General features: G+C 33.9%; 1 protein-coding gene across 1 annotated transcript in view; it reads right to left on the bottom strand.

Moving 5' to 3' along the window:
- Window positions 1-375: 375 nt before the first annotated feature.
- LOC100374785 (cilia- and flagella-associated protein 46-like) overlaps window positions 376-17,673 on the bottom strand; it is a 41,075-nt gene continuing 23,777 nt past the window's right edge. Inside the window, exons 31-58 of the mRNA XM_078011929.2 lie at window positions 17,276-17,424; window positions 16,811-16,909; window positions 16,336-16,486; window positions 16,002-16,100; window positions 15,725-15,886; window positions 14,766-14,968; window positions 14,164-14,254; window positions 13,296-13,520; window positions 12,799-12,945; window positions 12,608-12,678; window positions 12,069-12,147; window positions 11,334-11,420; window positions 10,645-10,833; window positions 10,434-10,523; window positions 10,141-10,230; window positions 9,697-9,879; window positions 8,514-8,611; window positions 7,809-8,082; window positions 6,220-6,338; window positions 5,760-5,956; window positions 5,056-5,141; window positions 4,699-4,759; window positions 4,158-4,193; window positions 3,476-3,578; window positions 3,183-3,295; window positions 2,830-2,911; window positions 1,887-2,023; window positions 376-1,400 (exon numbers count right to left, since the gene is read on the bottom strand). Coding sequence (XP_077868055.2) covers window positions 1,048-1,400; window positions 1,887-2,023; window positions 2,830-2,911; window positions 3,183-3,295; window positions 3,476-3,578; window positions 4,158-4,193; window positions 4,699-4,759; window positions 5,056-5,141; window positions 5,760-5,956; window positions 6,220-6,338; window positions 7,809-8,082; window positions 8,514-8,611; window positions 9,697-9,879; window positions 10,141-10,230; window positions 10,434-10,523; window positions 10,645-10,833; window positions 11,334-11,420; window positions 12,069-12,147; window positions 12,608-12,678; window positions 12,799-12,945; window positions 13,296-13,520; window positions 14,164-14,254; window positions 14,766-14,968; window positions 15,725-15,886; window positions 16,002-16,100; window positions 16,336-16,486; window positions 16,811-16,909; window positions 17,276-17,424 — 3,774 coding nt within the window. The 3' untranslated portion in view covers window positions 376-1,047. The remainder of the gene's footprint in view (window positions 1,401-1,886; window positions 2,024-2,829; window positions 2,912-3,182; window positions 3,296-3,475; window positions 3,579-4,157; window positions 4,194-4,698; window positions 4,760-5,055; window positions 5,142-5,759; window positions 5,957-6,219; window positions 6,339-7,808; window positions 8,083-8,513; window positions 8,612-9,696; window positions 9,880-10,140; window positions 10,231-10,433; window positions 10,524-10,644; window positions 10,834-11,333; window positions 11,421-12,068; window positions 12,148-12,607; window positions 12,679-12,798; window positions 12,946-13,295; window positions 13,521-14,163; window positions 14,255-14,765; window positions 14,969-15,724; window positions 15,887-16,001; window positions 16,101-16,335; window positions 16,487-16,810; window positions 16,910-17,275; window positions 17,425-17,673) is intronic.

Genomic DNA, 17,673 nt, shown 5'->3' on the forward strand with positions numbered 1-17,673 from the left:
AACCCCAACAATACTTTTTTTTTTCTATCCATCAGCCTGCACTGGGATTTTTGAGCATGGATTAAATTTAATGATATATATGCTTGCATTACATTATCAAACTGTTTGAGCAAAGATACTACTCTGTGTCAGGAAATAGCACTGACATAGTCCTATAGACATTCATGTATTGACTTTAACAACCAACCACATGATGTCCCACCAATTTATTCGTCTCCAAATCAATTTGGCCCACAAGTTGACTCATTCCAATTTAATTCGTCTGATTTACACCAACTTACCAGGTACCAACAAGATATAACAAACTGTATCCAATTGGTTGTCAACGTTACAAGATAAAATATATTATACTTTTGATAATCACAGCTTACAAAATTTATTGCAATCTATAGAGAGTATATTTATTCTATTATTAATACAGATACAAATATACAGGACAGAATTAATTCTTTAAATAATTACAATACAATAAACTCTGTCTAATTGTACGCCAAAAAGTGAGAAATGAACTTTTCAATGGCTCAATATAGAAACCTTTACAGCAAGTCTCATTCATAAGTATTGGGGCAGCCAATTTGAAAACTCGCTAGCGAATTTGCTAACTTGTTGAATGTGAATTTGAATGTGAAATCGCTATCCAACTGTTATATAGATTCTTCCAGAGTGGGTGTGACCAGCAGACGGTGCCAGCAATATTCGAAAGCCAACAGTTTAGACAAAACCAAAGCAGTTAGCAAATTTTCTAGCGAGTTTGCAAATTGGCTGCCCCAATATTTCTGGGCCTTGCTGTAAGCAAATATGGCATACTATGCCAGAATAGCTGGCTGTCGTTCAAACAGAGTTCGGTTCCCACAGGTATATGTACATATTGATACATAGGTAAATTGAAAGCAGCTCCAAGTTTGAATTATTTGAAAGATTTATATCTTAGTATACTTCAGAGACAATGCATAAAGATATAATAAAAAAAAATAGCATGAATACAATACTCATACAAAAAAATGATAATCAAATCAATGATGATATGATAATGATATCAAACATTTTTTAAGTAACAACCAAGTTAGGTAAACCATAACAAACCAAATTATACCACTGTCTACTAGTAATACTATCTTCATCCGTACCATCTTCGCCTTCCTCATCACCTTTACTAATATCAACTTTGATTTCTGGTTTGACAGGAGGCTGTTTTTTCTGACTTGTTGGCCGACTTCCATCCTTTCTTTTACCAAGCTTACTGTCTTTACCATCCTTATGTTTCTCCTCTTTCTCGACTTTACTGTCTTTTCCTTCCTCTCCTTCTTCCCCTTCTGTCTCATCCTCTCCAGGTGCTTTCCAGTTTGGAATAAACATTCTGCGGGTCATCTGGCCGGTCGTTCTACCCAGTTCGAGTATACCTGAAGTATGAAAGACAGCATTTGAAGAATGGCGAACATAACTAGAATCTAAGAGAATACTAGACTAACAGACATACAAGACTAGAAAACTACACTGTATGATGATCAGATATATTAGAATAAATAAACATTAGGTTCTAGAATATAATATAATTTGATGAAAATAAACCACAAAAAAAAAATGAATGAATGAATGAAATGTCAAAAGTCACTGAATTTTCTACCACATCCTCAAACACCAGCATGCTATTTTGTTGTGATTGGCTTCTATTGGGATGATTTCTGGATATTGTCATTTTCAAGTATGTATCTCTAGTTAAGTTGTGTTATTCTCCACAGAAATGATCAAGTATTTAGGACATTTGTAAGAATAATCTGCTAAATAGTAGAACACCTGAATGGAATGTTTATTACAAATAAATAAAAAATCAAAAAATGTTGCAGAAAAAAAATATATAGATATAGAGAATATAGAATTACTATCACCTTTCATTGCTGTGTTGAACTTATCAGAATTGTCACTCAGAGTACAGTGCCACTGGTTAGATAAAACACAACCAACACCAGTTAAACTCAGTAACATTGCTGTCTCTACAGGTCTCTCTAAAGACAGATCAGTTGTGCTGTGAATAAACAAACCAGAAATCAACCAATCAAATTACGAACTAAATAACCTACATGTATAAATGAGTCCCACTCAATGACAATGTGCCCTTAGCAAGCAACTTGATATAATGGCTGCTTCAATGCAGGAGTGTATTGACGGGCAAGCAAAATACAACAATAACCTGATAAACTTAAGTATATATTTTGATTGGGGGGGGGGGGGGGGGTTAGTTGAAAGCTTGCAGTAATGATGAAGTATAGATATGATTGTGATGAACAGGCTGTCCATAATGTAGGTAAAACCATAGTCCCTCCTTTGTTTGTAAACCAACTAAATTTCTTTCAAACATGAATGTCATGAATAAATCATAACACGCATATTATTAACACTGCACAGAATACTCAACAATTAAAGGGCGGTAGTCGTCGCGCTCGGCCCTTTTCGATATGGGACTCATAGCAACGTACACACCATGTGTAAAATACATTGCTTGTTTGCATGAAATTTGAATAAAATGGAATGCTGCACGACGACCACTGACCTTTAATAATTATTGAGAATAGGGGTGACATTATATTCACATGCATGTCTATGGAACACACTTCTGGCACTTTGCAACCCATGTCGAGCATTGTATACAAAATTGAAGTTAATGAAACCTCAAACAATGGTTTCCAGACTGGCGGGAGAGGGACGGTAGTAAAACAGAACATGTGTACCGATGTGAAGTATTGTGATACCCTATGGTAGGCAACTTGATATTTTGGTATTCATCACAAGTCCTGTCAAAGTTTAAATCACACACTGAATCATATATCTTACCTTTTGATCACATCAATTTTAGACTGTCTCAAGAAACTCTGGTTGGTTTGGACTTGGTCTAACAGCATAACAAATAAGCACTCTAAAACATAAAAAAATATGGGTGAAATAGCTATGTTTCATATTTAATGCATGAATGAACAGACAATGTGCCAACAACCTCACTCATTGTTAGAATATATATATTTTTTTAAATTAGCATCTTGAATTAATAGTGAAATTACAGATTAGAAAATTAGCTAAAAAAAAAACATGTTTTACAGTATGTATTATAAAAACAAGATGAAAAAATCAATATGCTAGAGAAAATGCCTTCTATATTCCGTTTTGATTGTTAAATCTATTACACTAACCTGAGAGGTTCATTGGGATGAGTTTTTCTGGCGGGAGATATGATAAGAACTTCTCCATTCCATACATAATAAATGCAGTTCCATCTGTTAATTGCATCTCCCATTCACCAGCACTGACAAACAAAACAATCAACTCCCCAGTTAGTTTACAGGTATGTGAATTTGAAAGGATAAAACTGGCAAATGTTGCATACACAGTTTACAAGATTCTACTCACAAAAGTACAGTTAAAAATTGTAAACACACTTCAAAACTTGCTATTACCTATAGAAATATACAACTGCTTTGCTTACCTTGGTACATGCTCTTTACCCACAATTCCTTCCCATCTACCAGTGAATTGGCTCTGATACTTCTTCAAGGCCTCTGACATAATCTCTATAGGACTGTAAACTTCTGTGAATATTAAACAATTATGTATTGTGAAGTTTTACACAAAGATAGAAATCAAAGAAAACAATCTGATGAACAGTTCCGAAGAGAGTAACAGGCAGCTCACTCTTATCATATGGTGAACATTGCTAACTATTTGGGTTCCAAGCCTCATTTTCGCATTGATGGAACGTATCGCTGGTGAATTGTACACATTGTAATGTTGGGTGGGATGGCAGTCAGCAATGGCCGCTACATGAAAAGAGTGAATTCGACACAACAAGTATGTACTGTAAAAGAGCTGCATACATATTAGGTAATCAGCACTTTGAAGTACTGTAAAATACTTTATTTTCGCTTGGAATTAATTTTCGCTGAAAGAATGATTCAGTGAAAATAAAATCCAGTGATCATACCTTTTCTCATTTACATTCAACTTGTCAAAAATCAGTGAAAATAAATTCCATACAAAACACCCAAAAAGTCTTTTCAGCAAAATTAATTTCAGCTAAAATAAAGTATTCTACAGTATCTAAAATTAACATATTCAATAACCACTGACAATGCATTATAATTTTGTGAAAGTAAATTAAATATACTCACCGTTTTCAGAGCATTCATCAAAGGGATCAACTACGTCTGTAGCAACCATAGTTAAGAAGATAAACAGAACTTGGAAGCAGAAAACTACCGGTACATACAAAACACTATTACATGATACTGATACATTTTATTAGGTAACAGCAGACATCCCCTCCCCCTAACTGACAGTTTCTATCAGTTTAAAAACATCACCATATTTACATTTATTAGTAGCGCATGTGTATATGTAAATGACGGGCTTGTCTATGGTCAAAATAAGTAATATTCAAATAATCCAACATACAGTGAATGTAATTGTTTGGTCATATGTGCTTCTAATAAAACAAATAAGGTATATATACATGTATGACATGAGAAAATATCAAAAAAAAAAAAAAAGCAGAAAAATTGGATTTCATATGTCCTTTTAAATTATCAAAATTCATTACATTTTTAACTTCTCTTTCTATTTAATCAGCTGCCATACCTTGCCCTATGTGATATTTTGTGAAAGATAGACTGGAGTAACAAATAAAATAAAGAAGTAATAGATAAAGGATACACCTAAAACCATGTGTATCGAGTGGCAGGCAACCAGTCGGTATATTTCTATCTATTGGAACCTACAGAGAAAAAATAAAACTGTTATAAGATAAATTCCTAGGGCACTATACATTCATTTTGAAAAACTGCACTTTAACCTCATCTATTATGATAATGGAATGATCTAAACTGCACCAATGTAACAATGCTGTCAAGTCCAGATTGGACAAAAACCAAAGTTGTAAGTCATCTTGCTAACTGACTGTCCACATAATTCTTAAAATGGCTGTAACATATTGCCTACTGAAGACCTTAATGGACAGCAAAATGAATGGGAAAATACAACATCAGCAGATAATGTTAATAATGCACTCACCATCTTGACATTTTTACTTTTATCTTTAGCTGCAGTTTTACTGGCTTTAGCCTTAGCTTCTTTCTTCTTTTTGTCTTCTCCTTCTTCTACAATAACAATTCCATTTGTAAGACAAGCAATGATATTGATGAAAGCTGGTATAAACCTCTGGTACATGTACATTAAATCAATTTTAAGCAGCAAGCAATGAATTTGTTTGTGATATTGAATTTATTTTATTTTGTGATTTCTTAGACAAAATAAAATCCCCCTAGTTATTGTAAACAACTTTACTGTCACGGGAACACTTTTTTTCATGAATCAGTGAAAATCACAAAATTTTATAGCTGTGATAATTTCTCTCGGGGGGGGGGGGGGTTATATAACACGAAATGTCAGCAACTATCACGAAATATTATCTTCTCAAATGCCATATGAGTTAAGCGATTTACAGTAATTTGCAGAATAGTACAGTGAACACTGGAAAGTATTGAGAACATTGTTTAGTTTGTAAGGGTATCTAGGGAATTCAGAGTGAAATTGGCGTGTATGTGCTTACTGTGGGAACATTTGTCATGTCAGTGCATCAACAGTGAAATGTGCTACATAGCACAGGAAATTAGAGAGTGACTGAGAACAGAAATGTGGTAAATATCAAAATACAGTATGACTATTAATGTGCGTGTACATGTAATTTTGCAGCTTTACAAAATATTGCAGCATACCTTCTGGCTCCCGATGAATCCTATTGTACAGCATCTGTAGGGAGAAGTCTCTTGATAGAGAGAATATGCTAGGTAGTTGGAACATAGCTAAAGCCTCTAAAGGTAATTCCAGCAACCATTTATCTGCCAGGATGATCACATAGTCTTCTATTGGCTGGCTGTCTTTGCCACTCATTGACGTGGATAAATCAGGTGGTCTGTGGTAGTGAGAAAGAAAATACTGATTGGCTGAACGAGGTCTATAAGCCAAGAATTCATTTATATTTGAACCATTTTTAGATCAAACTTGTACACGACACATTGCATTGCATTACAGTACAGTACAGTGCACAAGTATTGTTTTTTTCCTCTGATATTATTTCAATTTTTATGAGTATTGAATTGAAAACTGCTAGGCATACCCAAGCAGCTGGCCAGTATTTTGATGAATATAGACTATAAAAGGACAGAGAATGCATACCTGAGTGCATGTTCAAGCACAGCTGACACTGGTCTGAGATAATCCTCCATTGCAACCAACAATTCAATAAATTTGTCTCGCAGTCTTTCTTCTTCTTTTATTATCTCATCTGATAGCTCCTATAATTATGACAATCGAATTAAAAATTTTTCAAAGAGTGGCATGGTGTAGCAAGCGATATGCATTGGCTGATCACTTATAGCATTGTAGTTTCTGCTCACTTTAGAATAAAGGTTTGGGAGTTTGCAAAATTGAACACCCTCCCCTGGGTGAGAGAGGGACAGTAATTGTCTCCTTTGGTTTCATTAACCCTTTCAACACCATCATTTTTTGCTGCCAAAATATTGCCGCAACATTTTCTATGTTTTCATAATTTTGGACCAAATGAGCATAATTTTCCAATTAATACAGATCTTGATCAAAGATTTTGAAAAAAATATGGTGAAAAGTGGCTTTGGCATCTAACAGGCTATTAAGAAAAACTGTCTACTAGTTTGTGTTCAACAAAATTATGTATAAAATTTGACAAATGCCTTATTACAGCCGTTCTGAGAATTATCCGGACAGTCAGTTAACAAAATGACTTGCAACTTTGCAAAACACTTTGGTCTTTGCCCAATCTAGACTTGTCGGCGCCACTTGATTGACGGGCGCGTGGTTTGGGATTACTATTTCATAGGGGTTGTCGGCATGGTGTATTGCAAGTATTATCTAGCGTGCGTTTACAGAAACCATTCTTTGTTTTTTTTATATTTATATTGTAGTTATTTTCAGTAATTTTAAAAATTGCAAGTTGCGTGTTGCTTAAATTTCTCGAAAATGTCAACCCCTCGCTCATTTTAGTCAGTTGTACCTGTTACAAAAATGCAAAAGACATAATAACGGTCGTCATACCCTCGTCATTTTCAAACTGCAGTTGAAAAAGTGATTTGCTCAAGGAAGGCACTTTTGATTTGACAAAGTCCATCAAACCGTTATACTCAAGTTTTTCGTCTGTGTATCCCTGACGTACTCTCCTACCTTGGTATAAAATCTGAATTTGAAACATAATGCACCAGTAATGTAAAAACAACTTTTAGTTTGCCTCAAAACTGTCACGAAACTGCAGCGCGTCCAATGCGAAGGAACTCAGTTTTGAGTCTTCCCGCCTACGACGAGTTCATTAATACCCGGGGTTACTCAACACTCGGGAGTTGTTTTGCAAATTGCGCTATGTCAGGTGGACTCAGACAGTTATACCAATTTAAAATAACACTTTGAATGCATATACAACATATAACCTGTTAATGTATGGTACCCAACGCGTGTCGTTTTAAAAACAGCGTTTTACCCACATCTATCAAGATAATGAAATGCCCCTAATTGTGGGCGTGCCAATACAACGATACAATACAAGTCTAGATTGGAAAAGATCCAAGTGTTTTGCAAAGTTCCAAGATATATTGCTAACTGACTGTCTGAATAATTCTCAGAACGGCTGTAAACTGCCAAAATGCCACTATGATAGACAGATCAAAGTGCTGCCCTGTCAGGTTGTCCAAAAAATGGAATATGGTTCCTCCTCATGTGTATGGTATGTATGCACACACCTTGGGAGATTTTGTCTCCAAGTTATCTTCTAGGTTTTCCAGCATCTTTTTTCTCTGTGCTTGCTGTGATCTCTGATACTCAGCTTTCAATAACATCTGCATCACATCAAACTTGAATTGACGAAATTTTCTCAGTAAATCGTCCAAGGCTGTGGGTTCCACTATGGTTCTTACAACTCTAGCTTTGGAACCTTGGGCGGCACCGGCTTTAGGACGCGACTCTTTTCCTCCTCCTGATTTTGGTTTATCCAACAAGGCTCCATAAAGTAAAGATCTGGTGAAGTGGAAAAAATAAGAAAATAACATTCAAACGTTATGGCTGGCATGTGTTTCAATTCTTTGTACTGGGGAGCAATGAGTGCATAGAGTATTAAAGTTCTCATCTGAGCTGACCAGTGATTAGGTGAAATTTTTATTCAGAATTGTCTGTATGCAAAACTGGGAACATATTAGACCTATCTGGTAATTTGAAACTACCTTGATTGCTAAAATAGAAGTGTTTCTCCCAATAGGGGATACTGAGTAAGCCATACAAATCATAAATTGTTTACCTTACAATCATGCCAACTGAGCAGATATGTTGAAGAATTTTAATTTGTGATTGTATATCAACTACATGGTAGTACAACTATGATGACACAGGATAACTATATAAGAATTTATTAGAAAATACTAAATTGAGTTCCATGGTCCTATAATACTTACTTATCCTGTGAGTGTTGTAACATCAAGATAGTGAAATTGGACGGTAGTTCTTTGATGATCTCCATATGGTGTGGAGTGACAGTCAAATGCTTCCATGCCTGTCAAGTAATAATCAGTATGAGTAGAACTATTACAACTGCATGTGCTATTACAAGCACATAAATGACATTTACCATAACAGTCTATGGGACAAGAGTTTATATACGGTACATAGTTATCACATTTTAAGCAAACATTCCCCTACAAAATCAAATTTATGACGGGTTTTTAGGTTTCAAAAAAGGGCAGTTCAGGTGATTTCTTTTGATAACTTTAGCCAATCGTCATTTGAGCTGTTCAAAAGGCATAGTATTGTGCCTATTGACTACAGAATTTCATATTTTCTAGGTATATTTATGTATATGGCAACCAACAGCTTCGTGCTTTCATATTTAAGAGAGATGTTTAAACTTACTAGTATCTCAAAAATTCATAAATATAGTACAAGTTTCTCTCCTAACAATAATTTATGCATTTCTAAATTCATCCATGGGTCAGAGGGCATTTCAGTATAGAGGGGTAATGCTATGGAATAACATGCCATCTCATATTAGAAATTCAGCATCATTAGGCATCTTTAAGAAACCATACAAATTATATCTTAGTGAGAAATTTGTTGTAAATGACTCAAGCCAATAGTGTGTATAATGTTGAATTTTTAATGTATTTTTCTTCTACAGAGGGCCCAATATAAATTACTTTATTGCATTTTGGCCTACTCTTTAAATAAAGTGTTAAATAAAAATTAAATGAATAAACAAATAAAATTAGATATAACAGCCTCCTATACAGTACAAATATTCACTAAATTGATGTTGTCATCAAATACACATTGTGGATAATATTAGTTATTTACAGCAGGCTTTTAGCTAGCTGTTTGTCTGCCTGTCTTTTTAGACAGGAACTTAACATTTTAGACAGATACAAACTTGTCCAATTTTCATTGAAAATTACCTATAAATTACAAAATTACTATTAATAATCAACAAAAAATACACTAAGTCTATGGCTACAGACTAGCAACTGCGGTTTTTCATTTTGATAAAATATTTTAGACAGGCACTGCCAATTTTCTGGCTATAGTTTTAATCTACAGTAGGATACAACCCCAAATAATAATTTATCAAATACATAATAAACTTACTTCAGACTCTTCTTGTAGATGACTATTAATTGATTTCATAATGCTGCTTCGCACTAGGTTGCTTGTGACATTATCTGACAGCAGGTGTTGGCGTTGGTGAATCAACGCTGCTTGTTGTGAAGTGGTCGGATCACGCTGGGCTCTACACAATACATTTTCCAAACTCAAAGAAGCTTGACAACTCTGCAAAAATGTATTCAAAATTAATATCAACGACTCAGATTAACTGAATGCTTCTGCATATAGGATAAATTGTGAGAATTATGCTATGTCAGAAAGATTCAGAAATAGCACATTTTGTAGATATTGGCGATGTAGGGACTTCCATAAAGAATGCGTCAATCCACAAAGAATTACATGTATGAGATGAGCCGGTGTACATCTAGTACAATAATGGAAAAATGATAAAACACTTTGTAGAAAAATAAAGGGTTCCTCACTCACCTGATAAATTGCCAAGTATTGAGTGGCAGAGCTTGGATCAAACTGTCCACAAACCTCTACCATTTCTAAACAAGCTGCTGATACAATATCCTAGAAAAGAAACCCGAACATGATGGAATAAATAAGACATACAAGCTACTGTAATACAACAACTCATGTCCTGATAACACTATATGTACAGTATGCATTTATATATTACAGCATAGCAATCATCAATAATGAATGTTAGTTTTGCAAATGAAATTAGTTTGATTCAGGTAAAAGCTTTGTGAATGATAATCAGGTCAACCTACTGTGTATCCTTTCTGTAAGGCAAGGTGAACACATTGACTGAGGACTTCACTGGCCTGCGCTAGATAATGATCACATAGTGCTTGGTCACTCTGTAACATAGAAAAACAAGTCAATATATAGCAACAATACATCTCCACATTAATTAATTAACTAAAATTAATTAGTTGATCGATTAGGTAATTTCTAATTAACAATTAATTCATCCCTCACCTTCATCTTGTCTGCTATCATTGAATACTTGATGTACTGTTTAGAGTTAGCGTCTAAGTCATTTTGATCGTCTAAATGTTCGGCCTCCACACCACTACCGACACTCTCTCTACCATCGCCTGATTTATGTACATCTGCTAGTGGAGCTGGTGGAGGTGCAACAGGTGGTCCATCACTCTGTGATAAATGCTGAAATACATGTAGTATTTCTTTTTTAAATCTAGTCTCTCAGGTTGAATACCAACATTACCTGCAGTGCTTTTTAAAGATTATATTTAAAATAATAAATTGTACCTAGGTCTTATAACAAGTGGTCTAAAATATAATACTTTATAACTGTGTATTCAGCAGTCAAAAATATTACTAGTGGCATTACCAGCATTCCCAAATTTTAGAAAAAAATCACTGATAAGAGTGCTAAAACATTCCCTAATGTAAGATAAGCAAGGAAATGCTCTATGAACACATGAAACGTGCATCAAACTGGCTGTAAATATCACAAGAGATTCATACATGAGACCAACTACATTACCAGGTTCTATAGCATCTTCATACAACCATTGAAGGTACACTACTTTGTCTAATTGGCAATGGAATACGTTTGGCATTGAATATTATATAGCACAGTGACAAGTTCATGAATATTGTCAATACGCTATATTTACCATATTAGGTACTAAGTTACCTACCATATCATGTACATCCCACTGAGCTGCTGCATCAGGAGCTGCATGTAAACCTAGCATACGTAAACATCTACCAATGTTATACAAACTCTGAACAAACAAATAAAACAAATATGTCAATTTTATCAATTTACATGGTGATGTTGGCAGTTGCTGCATTAAATTTGTGAGCAACACAATTGTCAATATAAAACATCCAAAATGGCAAAAAAAGGAAATGTTCCATTACTGTAGTTTTATATACTGTATATATATATTTCTGCATATCACAGAGTCTAAATAATAGTAATTATTTTTTAAACAAGCAGCCTGACTCACTTTTTACCAAAAATTACAAAAATATTCATCAAAATTAGAGAATTAAAGATATCATCACGAAATGAACAAATCTGAGAAAGGTCCACATGTAGCATCTATATATGTAATATCAAAGCAATCGTACTTGCGGTTTTTAGCAAAAAGTCGAAAATGTCACTTTTTACAAAAAATGACAAAAATATTCACCAAAATTAGAGAATTAAAGATATCATCACGAAATGAACAAATCTGAGAAAGGTCTACATGTAGCATTTATATATGTAATATCAAAGCAATTGGACTTGCGGTTTTTAACAAGAAGTCGAAAATATCACTTTTTACCAAAAATTACAAAAATATTCACCAAAATTAGAGAATTGTCGACAGCGGAGCTAAAAATAGAAGACAGCATGAATCTGATACTAAATTTTAATAAATTACCTTTGCTTTCAACTCAGTGATGGAAGCAGCCATATTGTGAGAGCTGGTTAGCTGTAGTAGAGCCATCTCACCTAGGCAACTGAAAACACAATGGAGTGAATACATCAACTATTGAACACATTGAAGGCAATGTTTCTTGATTATACATACACAATCTTCTATTAGAAGAGCTCTAATAAAGCAGTATGGGGTGAAAAAAAATAATTTGGGGGATTTTAATAACAGTGAGCTCATACTGATTAATTTAGCTGGCTTAAATCTACCTTAGCTTGCTTTCAAAACTCCACATATCTAAATTGTTGAAAGTAACCTGCCTAAATATGTCTCATATTTCTCATAATAGTAACTTAGGTAAACATTACAAAAAATAAGTTGTAATTATTTATGACAATGATACTAACTTTAAAAAAAATATTTTTTTTTTTATGGAAATGTAAAGCCAGCTTGGAAGTTAAGTCACACCTGGACTGTACTGTGAGTGCGTGCGTGTGATTTTAATATGATATAAATGATATCACAAAAGGAATGAATCTACACACCTTGCAGTATCCTGCCATTCTTTGTCCACATTGCTGAGTACAGGTGTAGCAGACACAAACTCTTCTACAGTCTGTAAGGTAGACAGAAACAAATAATGATGAAAATCACATTCCAGACAAGACAAATTCCAGCTACAATGATAATTCTTAGAAGAAAAATTAATTTCATTTTAATACATGTTGACACGTACCTTAATGATAGATGCTTTCCTAGCTTCAGATAACTGATGTTGTCTTTTTTCATTTGCATAGATAACAAACATATCAATTAACAGCTCAGCATAGGTTATCTTGATGGCAACTACTTCTCTCTGCAACGGCAGACTCATGTTACGCATCTATTGAAAAAAAGAAAGAATAGAATGTATTTTCCAAAGTAATTTGTAAACTCTGTACCCAATCCTAGAAAGAATTAAAGAAAATTTAGGTAATTTTGAGTAAATTTGTTTACTAGTGAATGAATTCTGTTTTGAAACTATGAATAATATTGAATCTAATTTTTTTTTAAATTAGGACAACATAATATATAAAATACGGCATTAAAGTAGAAACTTGACACATTTCCCATGTGAACACCAATGGGCAGGGAGGTTGAAAATGTCAGACAAAATTAGTACATTTCTCTTATTGGGACATAACTGTATGTATCTACATTGCATGGACATTTGAGAGTCATTATTACACCTACTTCTTGCAAAGATGACAGAGTGACCACATCTTGTAAAATCTCATCGCCAACACTGACAGCTTTATGCAGGATTTTCTTGGCCTGTAACAGGAATCCATGTTGCTGCTCTTTGTCGATAGAATCACATGCAAACAGTCGGAGCACACCAGCGTGCTGCTGAAGTATTTTGATGGCATCTCGATGATGACCACAATGAAGCAGTTGATCGACACTTTGTTGAAATCTCTACAAAATAAGAGAATATATAGGACAAGGTAAGTGCAACCTTTTCACCACCAGACTTTCTTGCCCAAATTTTTCTGCACTATTTTTTTTATATTCTTCAATATTTTTAGTTATGAATCCTATTTTTGGAGACAACAGACAAAATTTGAGTCAATTCTCAGTTTTTACTCAAAGTTATTTTTGTCCCAATCTTCTGAAGGAAAGTGCAGACTATAAACAGGACTATTTCTTGAATTTGTGCTGAAAAGAGGGAGTTGCTGGTGAAAAGGTTAATACAATGGTGCTTCAAAGACTGCCATACATTTCTGTTTCTATCAATTTACAAATAGCCCACAATTACCAATTACATTGAACAAATTTCATTTTAATTTGCTTTTCACAAAGGCTTGCAATATAATTTATTGTTATTTAGTATTATTGTTAACGAAATAGAAACTCAACCAACAATATTGAAATACAACTCACTGTTTTGTTAACAATGTAGCAATATAGATCTCAGCCTACCATTACAAACTGTTATTAACTGTTACAATATTGTTATTTTGCAAAACTGTGAGGTATATTGCAATACTACTGGTTAGATTACTCTCTTTCTCACAATGAGCAATGGAGATGTACAAGATTGGGATTAAATAATACACACCTGACATGCTGTCATCAATTCCTTGTTAGCTTTAGTTTTCATTGTATTACCACTCTCTGCTAACACATGACTAACTTGTATAGATGCATATCTGCCAAATATTAACAATAAAATATTGAGTTATAGTGAATATTAGTACGTAAATATCAAAACAAAATACAATATACATAATAAAAGACATTTTTGCATACTTAATTAATAAACAAAATGACACAGAATTGCTGAGCACTATACATTCCTTTCACACTGACTATATAGTTGCTTGGACACTTTAGAGGTTGGATAACATGTGGTATTATGAAAGTACATTATTATTTCACTTGGAATTTATTTTTGCTATTTTCGCTGAAGGAATGACTCAGTGAAAATAAAATCCAGTAAATATACCTTTTTTTTCCTATATTGACATTTAACCCATCAAAAATCAGTGGAAATTATTACAAAAGAAAGAAAACTAACTCCAGCTAAAAAAAGTATTTTACAGTATTGTGAAATGATATTGCTGGCGATAGAATATTACATAATTTTACTTTAATTTACACAGCAATAACTTGTGAATATCCAAATGTAATGTACTGGTATAATAAATTGAGAGTACTCACTTTGCCTCTAGAGTAGCTTTGATGTACAAGACCACAGATGACTTATTGGGTCTCTGCAGCGCAATATCGTTAAATGTTGCCACAGCTTTGAGTACTACGGCCCTGGCTTTGTTGAATCTTTCTGAGTTCTCACTATCACCCAAGATTGCATCGACAAGGAGTAAAGTTGTACGCAACCAGAATAGTTCATCACATGGCAATACCTGTTTCAGATAGTGAATATACATAGTTTTATTATACATTTACCATGTAGCACAGAAAACACCATGATACTCCATAAAAAGCTGCATCAGCACTCATTCCAAAGCTGTAACAGCACTTGTTTACATTGGATGCAGAAACACTGTAGCAAGTGGTGTAAATAGAATCTCACCACTAAATATTCACATCGCAACAAAATAGTTTTTGTCAGTTTTGGCTATAATCTCTCATTAAATTATCAGAAAAAAATGAATAATAATATTACTATCCTGATAATATTTGTACCCAAAAATATACACTCAGACAGTATAGGGTTTGCATCAATCTACGTCTAAATGCATACTTGCATACTTTGAGGTATTCTCGTTACAACCTAATATTATAATGTGCATAACTAAGACAAGTTGCAAAGTAAGACTTTTAAGATATTTAAAAAATTTTTTAGCATCTACTTTATTTATAAATTACAAACAAGGAAGAATTAGCATGTCCATTTCAAGTCTGGAGACATGCATGTGATACTAGAAGTTATCATTACTGCTTTTTTTACTTACAAATCGCTATTTGAGACATTATTCTTATCAACACTACAAAGTTTTACGTAATATCCCCTAAAATCAAAGTGGCAATGACCTGAGTCATTCCATAAAATAAATATAAAGTTTCTCTTATTGTTTTGGGATAACAATAAATGATGATGATGAAAAGTATCTTGTTTTGATAATGACAAATGGGGTCGTGTCGAAGACATAACTCACCTGGGCTTGATTTAACAACTGAATAACCTGGCCCATATTAGCTTCATGGTATGACAGTCTAGCAAGATGAAACAACACCTGTGCCTCTATCACTTCATCATCAAATGCCAAGGCTGATAAATGTGCTTCATGTAACATCTGACGAGCTGTCTGATAATGACCCTGTCAAGAAAAGCAAGCAAATTAAATTATCAGCCATATATCAACACACATACCATGTAGTGTAATCTACATGCATAAAATGGACAGGTCTGTGCTAGTTTCATGTGATACTCACCAATCTAATGAGGATTGCAGCTTCATCTGTCCACATTTTTCTCAGATTCAAACCACTTAGGTGCATACTTAATCCTTTTACTGATTCTTTAATATCCGTCTATAATGTAAAGAGACTTGTATTCATTCATTGAGAACTTTAATTATGAACAGTAATGATACATTTTGCTGATTTCAAGTCTCAAGCAGCTTCTATCTGGCAATTGTATCTACTTTTAAAGCATTGATTATTTATTGCATTACAGCAGAATAAATTTATATGAACATGTAAAATTATGAATTACGATTTGTTTTGCATCTAAAATAATAGTGTTACATTAGAATGTACATCTTACCTTCTGATCAGGTGGTGTGAAACTTTTAGATTGTCGTAACCTAGATTCACTTTCATCAAACCTAATTTGTTTCTGCGATTCTTGCACTCGAACTTCTTCCTTTCGTACTTGGATTTGCTTTTCTTTCCATTTAGAGATCTCCTCACGAGATCTGAAAACAAAAAAACAACAAATAAAAGTTGTTTCTGTGATATCAACACAATGTGAATGGTGTCACAACTAGTAACTATATTTAAAACTTTTTAAGTTAACTTCTAGTGGTACATTTCACAACAAATCAGTTTTAAATTAGCAGAGGAAAGAAAATCAATGACGAGCAGATCCAGGCATACGCCCACTTATGCCAATACAATACTCAGAAATTACCAAAAATAATTCTCCAGAATTCAAATGGTATAACAAATATTTCAGTCTTTAGTGGTACTCAGTGTCAAAACCTGGATCCACCTCTGTATGGCTAGTAAAGTCAGCTTACCTAGCTTGTTCTTCCTCATTAATGTTGATATCACCAATTAATTGTTCATGGTACTTCACAGCTGAGGCCAGGTTCAGTTCTTGACATACCTCCATGGACCTAAGAAAAAAACAAAGGTATAGTAAATATCTGACACACCTGCCTTTAATAAGTTATAGGATTTAAAAATCCTATATGATCGCCTTGCAGACTAACTGAAGTTCATAGAAAGTATGAATTCAGTCTGAAAACCCATCCAGCCTTTTTAGGAATTAGTCAAAACCAGAACTTGATTTCAAAATTCAATATCAAGGCCAGAACTGCTAAAAAAAAGTGCTCAGGGTGACTGAAAGTGAAAATAAATAGTAGACTGTTTGTTGACCACTAAAGGCAGTCAGATGGAACATGCCATAGTGATTGCTGATCTCTTATATGGGTAATCATATTTGAAATCAAACCACATTATTTTTACTTTTTCTGACTTACTTTAGGTGATACAGCACAGCTAATGATTTAGATCCCAAGGTATCATGAGCAACAGTCTCAGCCAAAGCTAACACTGGTAATGTCAGATGATGGAAACCAAGCTCACACAGTTCAGTTACTAAGTCATCTAAGTAGTGTAATGTTAACATCTGTAATATGAACAAATATAAATACACATTATTATATGTGGCACTGAAAACCACAGAATTCATCCGTCAGTTAAGACAGTGTAAGAACGTGTTTGTATGCCTTCCTTATAAATGTGCATCATACACAATGTATGTACGTCACATTCAAACACTTTCCTTTGTTTACATCAGAAACAGCAACAATGTAGCTGGTGACTGGAGTAACATCACTGAATGCAAAAAAAACGCACAGACATTTCACTAGCATTT

This window comes from Saccoglossus kowalevskii, chromosome 10, assembly GCF_978046115.1.
Source record: "Saccoglossus kowalevskii chromosome 10, keSacKowa6.1, whole genome shotgun sequence".
In the NCBI taxonomy this organism is placed as follows: domain Eukaryota; kingdom Metazoa; phylum Hemichordata; class Enteropneusta; family Harrimaniidae; genus Saccoglossus; species Saccoglossus kowalevskii.